This window comes from Saimiri boliviensis, chromosome 9 (assembly GCF_048565385.1).
Source record: "Saimiri boliviensis isolate mSaiBol1 chromosome 9, mSaiBol1.pri, whole genome shotgun sequence".
Taxonomy (NCBI): Eukaryota; Metazoa; Chordata; class Mammalia; order Primates; family Cebidae; genus Saimiri; species Saimiri boliviensis.
In genome coordinates, this window is record NC_133457.1 from 62,887,084 (window position 1) to 62,903,855 (window position 16,772).

General features: G+C 42.7%; 1 protein-coding gene across 2 annotated transcripts in view; it reads left to right on the top strand.

Moving 5' to 3' along the window:
* The window catches only part of ITGA9 (integrin subunit alpha 9), a 372,517-nt gene that overhangs the window by 196,536 nt on the left and 159,209 nt on the right, over positions 1–16,772 (top strand). For both annotated transcript variants that reach the window (XM_074406027.1, XM_039462008.2), the window contains exon 17: positions 8,893–8,969. In XM_074406027.1, the coding sequence (XP_074262128.1) occupies positions 8,893–8,969 (77 nt within the window). The remainder of the gene's footprint in view (positions 1–8,892; positions 8,970–16,772) is intronic.

The window sequence follows — 16,772 nt, forward strand, 5'->3', positions numbered from 1 at the left end:
GCATATCCAGAAATATATTGCTAGGCCGGGCGCTGTGGCTCACACCTGTAATCCCAGCACTTCGGGAGGCTGAGGCAGCAGATCTCTTGAGGTCAGGAGTTTGAGACCAGCGTGGCCAACATAGGGAAAAGTCATCTCTACTAAAAATACAAAAATTAGCCAGGCATAGTGGTGCATGCCTGTAATCCTAGCTACTCAGGAGGCTGAGGCACGGGGCTTGAACCAGGGAGGAGGCAGTTGTAGTGAGCCAAGATCCCGCCACTGCACTCCAGCTTGGCTGACGGAGCAAGACTCCATCTCAAAATTAAAATAAAATTAAAGAGAAATACATTGACCAAATCAGCTTAAAAATAGCCTTCTTGTTTGCTCTCCTTGGTGTGGGATGATCCAATCCATTGTTCTACTTTTTTCAGGCTTCAGCATGGGATTTGGTTGCCATATCAACCCTGTAAACAGTGTTGAATCCATGTCAATAGTTGTATTTTTTTTTAAAGCAAATATCACCGAGTCCAAGACCAGTCCAAGAAACTGATCCTCCTCTGAACGTGATAGCTGGACTAAGCTAAGCATCCTATTTCCTGTTAGATCAGAAGTGAAGATTTTCTGGTACAGATTTGGATGGGAGAAATGAGCCACCCCTCCCAAAGCCTTAGCACTTAGATGACATCCTCTCTGAAGTCACCCTCAGCCAGGAGCAGACACTGAGCTGCCATCCCAGAATCACATGTCCCCAAAGCTGCCCTGTCCTTGGCGGCCATGACGCTGTAAGAGAAGTTCAGCCAGCCCCAGCCTCCTTACTGACTTAGAGGAAAATGCAAATTGATCTGGATTCATAGAATTTTGTTTTCCTGGCCTGAAGGAAATCAAGAAACATCGCCAAATATTCTAGAACAGGATTCAAGAAGCATTAGCCCATGGGCCAAATCCGCCACTGCCTGTTTTCGTAAATAAAGTTGTATTGGCACACATCCATGCCCTTTCCCTCATGTATTATCTATGGCTGTTTCTGTTCCACAATGGCAGAGTTGAGTAGTGTGACTGAGACCACATAGCCTACAAGCCCAAAACATGTACTGTCTCACCCTTTTCAGAAAACAGTGAGTTGCCAGCCTTAGTTCTAAAAGAAGTAGAGTAAGGATTTAGTGAGAAGCTGGAAAAATTATTTTCAAAGACACCTGTATTGTCCAGGGAAACCTGAGGTGAAGACCAAGGTGAGGAAGGAGCCAGCAGAGAAACTGAGTCCATGAGGCCGAGGAGGCCACTGGATGTCCAGTCCTCAGCTCTCTGAAGCCTGAGGCCGGAAACAGTTGTCTCCTGAGAGAAAGGTTTGAACCTCCTTTAACCAGGGAGGAATGAGAGATGATGGCTTCTTAGCTCTGCTTACATTTGCTGGAAAGACGTCTTCCAGGGACATAAGTAGACAGGGCTTTGGCCAACTAGGAGATGGCGTCTAGAGGGAGGTGGAAGAAACTGCTTCCAAGCCGGATTCTGATTTGTCTGATTCAAGCAGCCAAGCTTGTGTTTGCCAAGGACTTAGGGGGATGTGGGTAAAATCAGGCAGAGGACTTTTTTTAAAGGCCTGAGTTGGGAGCTATTGGGATTGTTCCCTCAGAGGAAAATCAGGAGTTTGGGCCATTGGCTTCATGGAGAACCTGTACTTTTTGTACTTGGTGTGAAGGAGAAGTCATTTTTACTTGATTTGTGAAGCTCTGTATTGTCATCTAGGATTCCAGGGCTTTAGTCTGTCCACCCTCCTGCTCCAGAGACATGCCTTTCAGTTCCTTCGCAAACAAATTGACCATTTGCCCAAGGAGACTGATCCAGTTCTAGAACATAGGAACTGAGTTTTAACCTCAGGCTCCCCAGGGCATGACACAGGTCTCTTGATTCCCTGGTGTATTGCTTTTTTACCTACAAAACAATTGCATTCCTAGCCTATGGAAGGTCTTACCTAAGCCAAGACTTTGCCAGGGATTGGATTGTGCAGTCCATTTTTGTTCATAGCGTTGCCCAAGTTAGAGAAGGCTGAGTATTCTGTTATTCTATTGTTGCATAACAAACTCTGAAATTTAGCAGCTTAATATAACAATCATTTATTTTGTTAATGAATTTGATTTTATTGTTTCTTAATGTACATAAGGTTTATAAAATGATGTTTTGATACACATTTGCATAGTGAAATGATTACTATAGTAAAGCAAATTAACATATCCATTGCCTAACAGATTGTTTTTTTTTAATAGTAAGAGCACTTGGAATCTACTTGTCAGATTTCCAGTATATAATACAATATTGTTAACCATGGTCATCATGCTATACATTCAATTTCTAAATTTTTTCATTCTACTTAACTACAACTTTATACCTTTGACCAACATCTCCTCATTCCCCAACCTCCACCCCCTCCCCAATCCCTGGTAACTACCAGAGTTTCACTTTCTGTTTCTGTGTTTTTAACTTGTTTAGATTCCACAATAAGGAAGATCATACAATATTTTTCTTTGTCTGGCTTATTTCATTTAGCATAATGTCCTCCAGGTTCATCCATGTAATCAAAAAGGGCAGGATCTCCTTTTTAAAGGCTGAATAATATTCCATCGTGTGTATGTGTGTATATGTATGTCATTCACCTGTTGACAAACAGGTTGATTCCATATCATAGCTATTGTGAATAATGCTGCAACGAACATGGGAATGCAGCTATTTCTGAGGTACTGATTTTATTTTCTTTGAGTATATACCTAGAATAGGAATTGCTGGGTCATATAGTAGTTCTATTTTTAATTTTTTGAGGAACTTCCATACTTTTTCATAATGGCTGTACCAGTTTCCGTTCCCACCAACAGTGTTTTAAGAGTTCCCTTTTCTCCATACCCTCACCAACACTTTTTATCTCTTGTCTTTTTATAATAGCCATCCTAACTGTTGTGAGGTGATACTTCATTGTGACTTTGATTTGAATTTCCCTGATGATTAGTGATGGGGATTTTTCAGCAGGAACCTTGCATGTCAGAAGGGAGTGGGATGATATATTCAAAGTATTGGTGAGCACAGTGCTTCATACCTGTAATTCCAACACTTGGGGAGGCTGAGGCAGGAGGATCACTTGAGTCCAGGAGTTTGAGACCAGCCCTGGCAACATAACAGGACCTAGTCTCTACAAAAAAAAATAAACAAAAAATTAGCCGGGCATGGTGGCATGTGCCTGTAGTCCCAGCTACTTGGGAAGCTGAAGTGGGAGGATTGCTTGAGCACAGGAAGTAGAGGCTGCAGTGAGCTGAGATGATGTCACTGCACTCTAGACTGGGTGACTGAATGAAACCCTGTGTATAATAAGTTAATAAAATAGTTTAAAAATTCTAGCCGGGCGCGGTGGCTCAAGCCTGTAATCCTAGCATTTTGGGAGGCCGAGGCGGGTGGATCACGAGGTCAAGAGATCGAGACCATCCCGGTCAACATAGTGAAACCCCGTCTCTACTAAAAATACAAAAAATTAGCTGGGCATGGTGGTGCGTGCCTGTAATCCCAGCTACTCAGGAGGCTGAGGCAGGAGAATTGCCTGAACCCAGGAGGCGGGGGTTGCGGTGAGCCGAGATCGTGCCATTGCACTCCACTCCAGCCTGGGTAACAAGAGCGAAACTCTGTCTCAAAAAAAAAAAAAAAAAAAAAAAAAAATTCTATTAACAATACTATACCCAGCAAACCAGTGCTCCTCAAGTTGAAATGAAAGGACACTAAACAGTAACATGAGAGCATAATAAAGTAGGGAACTCATTGATAAAGGTAAATATATGGACAAAATCAGAACACTATATTACTGTAAAGGTGGTGAGTAAATAGCTTTTACATCTATGAAGAAAGTTAAAAGACAAAAGTATTTTTAAAACCATTGTAAGTATTATTAACTGAATTATGTTAATGGCTACATAATATAGATATAAATTGAGACATCAGTAGCATATAACATGGGGGGAGCAGAGCGAAAACCAGAATTCTTTTATGCAAGTGAAGTTACATTGTCAACTTATAATAGACTGTTGCAAGTTATTTTATGTAAGCCTCCTGGTAGCCACCAAGAAAATACCTATAGAAGTTACACAGAAAAAGAGATGGATCAAATATACACACAAAAAAGGAAGGAATCAAAACCTATAAATACAGGAAGAAAAGAAAACAGCAAGGGAGAAAAGGAGGGACAAAAGAACAGGACAAAGAGAAAGTTAACAAAATGGCAATAGTGAATCTGTCTCTCGATTTACTTTAAATTCAAGTAGGCTAACCTTCCCAATAAAAAGATACAGCATGGCTGAATAGATTGTTTAAAAAAAAACACACACACACACACACAGGATCCAACTGTATGCTTTTTACATATAGTTGGATTTCCATTGTGTGTATGTGTGCGTATGTATGTACATACAGTTGGATTTCTGAAAGCTCACTTTTAGATTCAAGGACTCTCGGAGATGGAAAAAGGTCCATGCAAATGCCAGCCAAAAGGGAACAGGAGTGGTTGCTACTTTTATCACCAAAATAGGCTTTAATTCAAAAACTGTCTCTGGAGACAAAGGTCATTTCATAATGACAAAAGGGTCAGTTCAACAGGAAGCCATAACAGTTATAAATGCTCACAGCATCAGAGCACCTAAGTATACACAACATTGACAGATCTGAAAGGAGAAATTGACAGCACTATAATAATAGGAGACTTCAATACTCCACTCTCAGTAATGGATAGGACATCCAGACAGAAAATCAATAAAGCAGTAGGCTTGAGCAATTGGACCTATGTAACAAATGGACCTGGTTGACATATGCAGAACTGTTCACCCAACAGTGGAAGAACATTCATTTTTCTCAAGTACCCATGGAACATTCTCCAGGAGAGATCACTTGTTAGATCACAAAACAAATCTTAACAAATTTAAGATATAAATAATACCAATATCTTTTCCAACCACAATGGGAAAATGGGAAAATTGTGAATTCATTTGTGAATTTAAAATTTGGCAGGGCTTGGTCAAGACACTACCTGCTCTATATAATGTCCATCAGCTGGGGCCACTCAGTGGGATTGCAGGACCCCACTGAGGTTTCCACTGTCATGGTGACTCCTGTGGCCTGCAAGCTGATGTGGCTCTCAGCTTCTCCTGTGAGCCTCTCCATGGACAGCTTGTGTTTCTTGTAGAGTGACTAAATTCTAAGAACAAATACCCCAAGAAAATTGGAAGCCCTATTTTTTTTAATGACCTAGCCTCAGAAGTCACATAGTGTGACTTCCACTGTGACATAAAGTCCACCCTGATTCCAGGGGAGGGAGTCAAAAGTCCACCTCGATTCCAGGGAAGGGAGCATCAGACCCCACCTCTCCATGGGAATAGTTTCAAAGTCACATTGTAAGGAGTGCCATCGAGATATTGTTGCATTTTGTTGCATTGACTTCTGGAAAATAATTTACCTGCACAGAGGTAAATTCCCATTAATTCTTATTACACCATTACACCATCTTTTTTTTTTTTTTTTTTTTTTTTTGAGATGGAGTTTAGTTCTTGTTGCCCCAGGCTGGAGCTCTGTAGTGTGATCTCAGCTCACTGCAACCTCTGCCTCCCAGGTTCAAGCGATTCTCCTGCCTCAGCCTCCCAAGTAGCTGGGATTACAGGTGCCCGCCATCACACTGGCTAATTTTTGTAATTTTAGTAGAGATGGGGTTTTATCAGGTTGGCCAGGCTGGTCTCGAACTCATGACCTCAGGTGATCACCCACCTCGGCCTCCCAAAGTGCTGGGATTACAGGTGTGAGCCACCGCACCCAGCTCCACCATCCATTAATTAGGCTTCATGGTGTTCACTCAGGCACACAGGTGCTGCTCACATTTGCCAGTGTAAATAGTGATGCACAGTGCCTAAGCCAAGAACACTGTCACTGCAAGCGCCAACCCCTGGCTAAATGCTAATCTGTATTTACAGGACAGTCACTAGTGCTATTATTTTCATTTTACAAATGAGGAAACTGAGTCCTGGAGGGACGAAAAGTCAATTTTCTTAATGTAATACAGTTAAAATAGGATTAAACTTTCAATTTCCTTATTTCTTAACTAGTGTTTTGTCTTTCCATGATTGTGCTTAATTTTATCTGATCAGTACATACACTTGTGTAGAGCTGTAGGGATGCACATGTGTGCATAGATACACACACTATGTGTGTATATATGTTAAACTCGGTGCTTACCTTTGTTGGATGGAAATTCAGCTGCACTGGAGGACTTGACAGCTAGAGAAGCCAGTTTCAGGGGCAGGAAACAGTATCATTCAAGGGAAAGTTAGGACAAGGCAAATGAGCTTTTACAGAGCAAGCGATTCCTCATGAGAGCCTTTGCGTCTCACGTGGCTAAAGGAAAGTGCTTTGGTTAGGGGCTGGAGCTTTGGTCTTGAGCAGTATGCTAGCGTTGGCTGATTGGTTAGGGGGCGTCCACCATTGGGCTCCCCATTCAAGTGGTCGCTCTGCCTCTCAGGGCAATGTGTGGTATTTCACTGTTGGAAAAGCAGCAACTACATGCCAGGCCCTGAGGGCAGGCACTGAGGCAAGCAAGACCAATACAGTGCCCCCACAGTCCTTTTGGGGCAGTGTTTTAGCAGGGGAGACTACCATTAAACAAGAAATGATAAAAATTGATCAGTTACGACTGAGATGAGCAGTCCAAGGAAAAAGTATGTGGAACTATGAGAGCTCACAGTGGTCTTGATTTGCTTGTTGAAGGGTGAGAGGACATGTACTAGGTGAAACACCTGGCGGAATCTGGAGATCCGTTTGTGGGGAGGCCCTGGGTGGGAAGTTGTAAGGCCCACCTGAGTGATGGCTGGCATGAGAAGGCCAGGGTGGCAGAGGTGAGGAGGGTGCATGGCAAATCTGGCAGCCTGCATGTCACCAGGTGAATTTAGGTCACATCATCTTCTTCCATTCTCACCTCTTCCACCCCCACCTCCACCCCTTCACCCCTCCATGCCTCACAAAGTTGGACTGTCTTGCCTGTGAGACAGGAAAGGCATATGTGATGAGGGGACTATACCCTAGGCGCCCATCTAGGTTTTGTGGGACCTGAGACTTATCCAATAGAGCAGGCATCCCCAAACTTTTTACACAGGGGGCCAGTTCACTGTCCCTCAGATCGTTGGAGAGCCGCCACATACTGTGTGCTCCTCTCACTGACCACCAATGAAAGAGGTGCCCGTTCCTGAAGTGTGGCGGGGGGCCAGATAAATGGCCTCAGGGGGCCACATGCAGCCCACGGGTCGTAATTTGGGGATGCCTGCAATAGAGGGTGGGGTCTTGAAGGGAAAAAAAAGGTGAAATTATGAAAACAAAGTTTGTGCAAGGCTTCCGTGGGGGGCATGTCAGTGAGGGACCTCAAAGCTGAAGTTTCACCAGCTTAGTGGAGAAGCTCCCTTTGGCACTGTCCCTATATCCTGAAAGCTCATAAAGCCCTCCTTTCATTAATGCCACCCTTACACCCACTTCCTCCTGTTTTCTTCTTAGTTGAGATGGCAAAGCACAAATATCTTATGTTGAAATCTCCTGGAAATTTGGCGCTTTCCTTAACCCAGTAGTGTCCAAAAGAACATGGGAATTTCCTTTTTTTGCCCAAGACTTCCATGATATTTTCCCTGATAATCAAGGAAGGGAGTGTTGGCTGTTTTTCTTTTGGAAATGTGGCAGGGAAATATGAATTTCCATAGGCAGAATTACTCTGTCTGGTCGAGTCTAGACTGTTCGTTGGCCAGCAAGTTTGCTGGAACCCACGCTGGCGCTCTGAGATGCCGCCCGGACTTACTCTGTGGGCAGGGAACAAATCACTTGGAACTGCGTTTTGGGGAAAAAAACTCACAAACATGAGCAGTGACAAGGAAGAAGTTGAATAATAAACAAATTACATGTCGAAGTTGTCAGCAGGCTCTTCTCTCCAAATCCCACTGATGTGAGCAAAGCCATCTAACAGTAGTGAAGAGTCTCTGTCATTTGGAACTTAGGGAAGCTGCTGTTCGTAGTTGTGAAACGTCAGAGAGGTTGAGACAGACGGAGGGGAGAACTAACAAGTCCCCTGGGGACCGCAGAAGCAAGCCCTAAGCCGTCTCCAGACGCTGCTGCTGATGTCCTGGCAAGCCTCCACAGATAGGCCCAGGCCCAGGCACAGCCAGCACGCTCTCTGGAAATATGTGGCTTTTGGCACGCCAGGCCTCTGCCCCAGCTCTGGGTGGGGCTTTGGCTGTTGAGAGGCCCAGTCTTGGTTAGAGAAAAGGCACTGTGTCCCTGTTAACTGCTGGCTGCCCCACCAAAAAACTGGAAAGAATTTCCTTCAGTCTGTTGTGATTCCTTGAGCCTGACGGCCTCATTGACTTTGACGTTCCCTGTTAGTACTGAAAATTCAATACGGTCCCGTAGCTCAGGCCGAACGTGTTTCAAATAGAAATTTCCTGCCTCCCCAAAACACAGCAAATAGGGGTAAATGACCAGACTATAATCTGAGCGTTCTTCACTCAGCTGGATTATCATTCATCTAAGAGCCTCTGAAAGACAGTCTTACACAAGCAGAGGCTGGAAGGACATCCACCACCACGAACCTCTCTTGAAAAACTGTTTGGAGGAGCACTGTAGACTAGGGAGTAAGTCAGAGAAGTCATGCACTCATGAAATCATGACGGCGTTGACTTAGGCCTCCTTGGAGCTTGGAAGAACCCCTTCCCACGCTGGAGAGCTGGCTTCTTGGAGGTGGGTGGGAGTAGAGCCCCTGAGGGGCTCGGGGGAAGAATTCCCACTGATTTGCAAGAAAGGAATGGGCCACTGTGTACCCGTTTGCCACTCAGTCCTGCCCTAACCTTCCTCTCCTGTCTCTCACAGACGGTTTTTGAAAGGAATTGCCGTTCAGAGGACTGCGCCGCGGACCTGCAGCTTCAGGGTAAACTGCTGCTCTCGAGGTACGTCAGTGTTTCCTGCACAGCGTTGTTCTCAAGCTCCTTTCTCCTGACTCCAGGCCCCAGACCGGAATGTGCAGATCTCCTCACTGAAGAGGATAAACAGAGTTGATGCATTACAGTACTATTTTTGTGGTTCACAACAAGGTATATGGCAAAATAATTTTAACAAAAGCTTTGTTGGGAAGATTGTTTAGGTTTTGTTTTGTTTGCAGTTCCACCTGTCTCATAATTTAGCTTATATTTCTAATTTATATGAGTATTTGGGGGCGTGGCTATTTCATGCTTCCTGATTGTATTAAGTTGAATCATATGAAATTGCCAATATTTGACCCTTTGGACAATTTCACGTGATTCAACCTATTACATAAAGGTTTATCTCCCCTGCACGCGCACGCACACACACACTCAACATTAGTGTATGCTTTAACAACAAGTAACGTTTCTGTGGCAGGAGAGGGCTGAAGGAGTGGGCAGGCTGTCCTGATCCGAGTGAGCAGACAGTCTCTTTATTGTTTCAGGGTTTCCTCCCACGCTACATGAATCCCCCAAGGCTAAAGGTGAACCGTACAGCGGCCTTCTGTTTCCTCTTTGCCAACCTTTGATTTTAGACTTCATTTAGGATGAAGGTTCTGGTCCTGATTGTTTAGCCTCATTTCACAGAATGACTTTCTTTTGAAACAATTCCTTCTGAAAGACTGTTTTAGCCTTGGGGCCAGAAACCCCTCTGTTAGATTTATTACCATTTCTGAAAAACAGTCACCAGTTTTGATAGTTATTTTCCAAAATGCCGCAGCGTGTTCCTTGCTTAAAACTATGAGAATTAAGTTTGGATGAAATGAAGTGAATATCCCATTATGAACCAGTGACTACACTAGGACTTTTTTTTTTTAAATTATACTTTAAGTTCTGGGATACATGTGCAGAACATGCAGGTTTGTTACATAGGTACACACATACCATGGTGGTTTGTTGCACCCATCAACCCATCATCTACATTAGATATTTCTAATGCTGTCCCTCCCCTAGCCTCCCATCTCTCGACAGGCCCCAGTGTGTGATGTTCCCCTCCCTGTGTCCATGTGTTCTCATTGTTCAGTTCCCACTTATGAGTGAGAACACATGATGTTTGATTTTCTGTTCTTGGGTTAGTTTTCTGAGAATGACGGTTTCCAGCTTCATCCGTGTCCCTGCAAAGGACATGAACTCTTCCTTTTTTATGGCTGCATAGTATTACATGGTGTATATGTGCCACATTTTCTTTATCCAGTCTATCATTGATAGGCATTTGAGTTGGTTCAAGTCTTTGCTTTTGTGAACAGTGCCACAATCAACATATGTTTGCATGTGTCTTTATAGTAGAATGAATTATAATCCTTTAGGTATATATCCCAGTAATGGGATTGCTGGGTCAATGGTATTTCTCGTTCTAGATCCTTGAGGAATCACCATGCTGTCTTCCACAATGGTTGAACTAATTTACACTCCAACCAGCAGTGTAAAACATTCCTATTTCTCCACACCCTCTGCAGCATCTGTTGCTTCCTGACTTTTTAATGATCACCATTCTAACTGGTGTGAGATGATATCTCAATGTGGTTTTGATTTGCATTTCTCTAATGACCAATGATGATGAGCTTTTTTTCATGTGTTTGTTGGCCTCATAAATGTCTTCTTTTGAGAAGTGTCTGTTCATATTCTTTGCCCACTTTTTGATAGTTTTTTTTTTCTTGTAAATTTGCTTAAGTTCTTTGTAGTTTCTGGATATTAACCCTTTGTCAGATGGATAAATTGCAAAACTTTTCTCCCATTCTGTAGGTTGCCCGTTCACTCTGATGATAGTTTCCTTTGCTGTGCAGAAGCTCTTTAATTAGACCCAATTTGTCAATTTTGGATTTTGTTGCCATTGCTTTTGGTGTTTTAGTTAAATTTAATTGAAGGCTTTTTCTGCATCTAGTAGGATAATTACGTAGTTTTTGTCATTGATTCTGTTTATGTGATAAATTACATCTATTGATTTGCATATGTTGAACCAGCCTTGCATCCCAGGGCTGAAGTCGACTTAATCGTGATGGCTACATTTTTTTATGTGCTGCTGGATTCAGTTTCCCAGCATTTTATTGAGGATATTCACACCAATGTTCATCAGGGATATTGGTCTGAAATTTTCTTTTTTTGTTGTGTTTCTGTCAGGTTTGGATATCGGGATGTTGCTGGCCTCATAAAATGAGTTAGGGAGGAGTCCCTCTTTTTCTATTGTTTGGAATAGTTTCAGAAGGAATGGTAGCATTTCCTCTTTGTACCTCTGGTAGAATCAGCTATGAATCTGTCTGGTCCTGGGCTTTGGTTGGTCAGTAGGCTATTAATTACTGCCTCAACTTTAGACCTTGTTATTGGTCTATTCAGGGATTCCACTTCTCCTGGTTTAGTCTTAGGAGGCTGTATGTGTCCAGGAATTTATCCATTTCTTTTAGATTTTCTAGTTTATTTTCACAGAGGTGTTTATAGTATTTCTGATGGTAGTTTGTATTTCTATAGGATGAGTGGTGATATCCCCTTTGCCATTTTTTATCGTATCTATTTGCTTTCTTCTCTCTTTTCATTATTAGTCTAACTAGTGGCCTATTTTGTTATCTTTTCAAAACAACCAGCTCCTGGATTCATTGATTTTTTTAAAGGTTTTTTTGTGTCTCTGTCTCCTTCAGTTCTGCTCTGATCTTAGTTATTTCTTGTCTCCTGCTAGCTTTTGAATTTGTTTGCTCTTGTTTCTCTAGTTCTTTTAATTGTTATGTTAAGGGTATTGATTTTAGATCTTTCCCACTTTCTCCTGTGGGCATTTAATGCTATAAATTTCCCTCTAAACACTGCTTTAGCTGTATCCCAGAGATTCTGGTACATTGTGTCTTTGTTCTCATTAGTTTCAAAGAACTTACTTATTTCTGCCTTAATTTTGTTATTTACCCAGTAGTCATTCAGGAGCAGGTTGTTTGGTTTCCATGTAGTTGTGCAGTTTGGAGTGAGGTTCTTAATCCTAAGTTCTAATTTGATTGCACTGTGGTCTGAGACTGTTACGATTTCTGTTCTTTTGCATTTGCTTAGGAGTGTTTTACTTCGAATTATGTGGTCAATTTTAGAATAAGTGTGATGTGGTGCTGAGAAGAATGTATATTCTGTGGATTTGGGGTGAAGAGTTCTGTAGATGACTGTTAAGTCCGCTTGGTCCAGAGCTGAGTTCAAGTCCTGAATATCCTTGTTAATTTTCTGTCTTGTCAATCTGTCTGATATTGACAGTGGGGTATTAAAGTCGCCCACTATTATTGCCTGGGAGTCTAAGTCTCTTTGAAGGTCTATAAGAACTTGCTTTATGAATCTGAGTGTTCCTGCATTGGGTGCATATATATTTAGGGTAGCTCTTCTTGTTGAACTGATCCCTTTACCATTATGTAATGTCCTTTTTTGTCTTTTTCGATCTTGTTGGTTTAAAGTCTGTTTTATCAAAGACAAGGATTGCAACCCCTTTTCTCTTATGTTTTCCATTTGCTTGGTAACTCTTTTTCCATCCCTTTATTTTGAGCCTCTGTGTATGTCTTTGCATGTGAGATGGATCTCCTGAATACAGCACACTGATGGGTCTTGACTCTTTATCCGATTTGCCAGTCTGTGTCTTTTAGTTGGGGCATTTAACCCATTTACATTTAAAGTTAATATTGTTACATGTGAATATGATTCTTCCATTATTATGCTAGGTTATTTTGCCCATTACTTGATGCAGTTTCTTTACACTGTCGATGGTCTTTACCATTTGTTATGTTTTTGCAGTGGCTGGTACCAGTTTTTCTTTTCCATGCTTAGTGTTTCCTTCAGGAGCTCTTTTTAGGCAGGCCTGGTGGTGATGAAATCTCTCAGCATTTGCTTGTCTGTAAAGGATTTTAATTATCCTTTGCTTATGAAGCTTAGTTTGGCTGGATATGAAATACTGGGTTGAAAATTCTTTAAGTGTTGAATATTGGCCCCACTGTCTTCTGGCTTCTAGTGTTTCTGCAGAGAGATCTGCTGTGAGTCTAATGGCCTTCCCTTTGTTGATAACCCAATCTTTCTCTCTGGCTGCCCTTAACATTTTTTCCTTCATTTCAACCTTGGTGAATCTGATGATTATGTGTCTTGGGGTTGCTCTTCTAGAGTAGTATCTTTGTAGTGTTCTCTGTATTTCTTGAATTTGAATGTTGGCCTGTCTTGCTAGGTTGGGGAAGTTCTCCTGGATAATATCCTGAAGAGTGTTTTCCAGCTTGGTTCCATTCTCCTCATCACTTTCAGGGACACCATCAAACATAGGTTTGGTCTTTTCTCATAGCCCCATATTTCTTGGAGGCTTTGTTCATTCCTTTCATTCTTTTTTTTCCTCTGATCTTGTCTTCATGCTTTATTTCATTAAGTTGATCTTCAGTCTCTGAGATCCTTTCTTCTGCTTGATCGATTTGGCTATGATACTTGTGTATGCTTCACGAAGTTCTTGTGCTGTGTTTTTCAGCTTCATCAGGTCATTTATGTTCTTCTCACATCTAGTTATTCTAGTTAGCAATTCCTCTAACCTTTTTTCAAGGTTCTTAGCTTCCTTGCATTGGGCTAGAAAGTGCTCCTTTAGGTTGGAGGAGTTTGTTATTAGCCACCTTCTGAAGCCTACTTCTATCAACTCATCAAACACATTCTCTGTCCAGTTTTGTTCCATTGCTGGTGAGGAGTTGTGATCCTTTGGAGGCGATGAGGCATTCCGGTTTTTGGAATTTTCAGCATTTTTGCACTGGTTTTTCCTCATCTTCATGGATTTACCCACCTTTGGTCTTTGATGTTGGTGACCTTCAGATGGGGTTTCTGTGTGGACATACGCTAGGACATTTTAACTTAGGATGGTAAATAGTCTTTCATTCATCACAGGAAAGCAATACTAAGATTCCTTTTCTTCATTTTGAGTTTACTGGAGAAAGATGATGTAACACACACACATACACACATGCACACCCTCCTCCAAACCACTTAAGTATTAATTAGCATTACTTTTACTTAGGGCAATAGTAGCAGATTAAAGTAGCACATGTTTTACCAAGCTTACAAAGTTACTTAAAACTCATGGAATGGATATAAGAATTATTTCACATTAGTACAAAGGGCCTCCTGGGATTATTAGAGAAACTAACTTTAAAGAAGCTTCATAAATTTGCAGTTCATTAATTTCAATTTTAAATAGATCTTCCAAAAAGTGTTTTAGGGAAAAAAATAATAAGAAATATGTGGATTTGTTTTGTCTTGAGGCAGACTGGAAATACTGGAAATTTACTTTGGATCATTCATAGAAACACTTCATGTTTCTATGAATGATCCAAATGTTCACTTGCTCCAAGGTCAGATATTAAGTTAGGAAAGTCCTAACACTCTTGCTACCCATTAGTGGATAATTAAATCCATCGCTATTGAATTGTGCTTTTCTTATATTAAGATGTAAAACTGAAGGCTCAGTAAAGCTTTAGCTTGTGGCTAAATCTGCCTCCACTGCCCCAGTGTGGCCTTTTAAGTGTGGTCATAACCATTTATGCTCTGTGGGCCCAGTAATCAATAATGTTATAACAACTAGTGTGGTGGCCAGGACCCAGACATCTATGTGTATCAGCTACCAATTGCCACAAAAAAATGCTCCATAACAAATCACCCCAAAGCTCAGTGGTATGAACAGCAATCATTGATTCTCATGAATTTTCAGGTCAGCTAGTCCAGGCTGGATTCAGCTGGGTCTTGGCTGATTTGTCCATGCATCTGGCTTCAGCAGAGGGTAGGTTCTAGGCTTGAGTGACATCGTTCAGCTCTACTCCCTGTGTTGTTCATTTTTTCTTTGGAACTAGTGGACAAGCCTGTGCACATTCTCACAGCAAAGCAGAGGTATAAGAAGGCACCGAGAAGGTGCAGTGATTCTTAAGGCCTAGGCTCAGAGCTGGTGCACTCTTCCTCCAGCCTTATTCTATTGGCCACAGGAAGTTACATGGCCAAACCCAAAGTCAAGGGACAGGAAGTTAGTCAGCGGAACTGCAAAGCCACACAGCAAAGGGCCTGACTATAAGGAGGAGGTGAAGCTTGGGATCCATAATGCAGTCTGTTACACTATATAACCAGCGAGGTAGCCCTGTCTCTTATCCTGATGTCTTGTTGTTATCAGGGCTATTTCAGCCTTTCTTGAAATTCCATCTTTCTGGAATTGAGACCTGGAGTCTGGGTGAGAAGATTTTCTGAACCTCAGAAGCAATGCCCTTGGACCGAAGCTCTCAGCCTCTTCTTAGGTTGGGTTATTTTTAGAGGACCCCTGGCCTCTCAAAAATAGCCTTTTGGCTGAATCCTCCATTAAAGAAACCTTCATTATACTTTTGGACTCATAGCTGTTCCCACAGGAGCCATCAGAGAAATGTTTACTCATACTTGGATAACAGCCCTGTGGTACAGTTACGGGATTTATCCAGACTTTTGGGTGCTCACTCTTCAGAGCCAGGCACAATGTGAGGGAAGGCACAAGCAGTAAAACGCTCGTGGAAACCAGGGTCTGAATTTGGTTGACAGAGGCTTAGTGGCTCAAAGCAGAGGTGAGCTGTTTTGGTTATCATTGAACTCTCTTGATTCATTCTTGTCTAGGATGGGATGTGCCCTTTTTCCATGTTCAAGCCAGGCAAATCCTAGGCACTGGGCTGCAGAAGTGAGCGGTATGTGGGCCTTGCTTTCCTGCCGTGAGCAGAGGAAGAGGCTGAGTGACAGTGGTACCACGTGGTGAGTGCTAGGCAGGCTACTCTAGGGCCCTGGAGCAGCTTCCAAGAGGTGATGTTGAGAGGAATGAGGACTCAGGCATTCTGGGCAGAGGGAAATTGTGAGCACAAGTATAGAGAACAGGACTCCCACGAAGATCTGCCGGTGTCTGGAATGAAGGAGGCAGTCAGGAGAACACAGCGAGAGACAGGGAAGGAGAAAGGGAGAGAAACCAGATTGTGGCACACTTATGATTCTGGATTTCATCTCGAAGCCAGTGGGAGTATAGCCAAGTTGTAGTATAAATGCATTTAACGTAACAAGAATACAGCCAGGGAGCCAGGTGCGGTGGCTCTGTCTGTAATCCCAGCACTTTAGGTGGCTGAGGCAGACGGTTTGCTTGAACTCAGGAGTTTGAGACCAGTCTGGGCAACATGTCAAAACTCCATCTCTACGAAAACAAGCAAAAATTAGCGAGGCATGGTGACAGACGCCTCTAGTCCCAGCTACTCAGGAGGCCGAGGTGGGAGGATCACTTAAGCCTGGGAAGCAGAAGTTGTAGTGAGGTGGCACTACTGCTCTCCAGCCTGGGCTAAAGGGGGAAAGAAAAAAGAGAGAATGCAGCCGGGTACGCCCAGGAGCTGGGGTGGGGAAGGGAGAGGAGAATATTGAGATGGTGTCGATCATTTGATCCTCCACTCTGCTCAATGGAAGTATGTTCCAGGTTGAGTTTTGAGTTTGCTCCTCTCTCCATCCATCTCAGTTCCTGCTTCCCTGCCTTGGGTACGTCTGTGGGGCAACTGCCATTCATCCCAGCTCAGGAGCAGCCTTGGCAGGATTGGACTTATGAGAGGAGATGTGCTGATCTCCGTGGTGCCTCTCCAAGGGCTTCACAAGGGCAACTTGGATACAATTTTTGCTTCCCATGACACATTTAGAACCTAGCTCTCCTGTTAGCTGTGACCTTACTCACTATAGGAAAAGTTGAAGCAAAGGGGTCACAGAGAAAGATTCCTCTGATGACTGTGT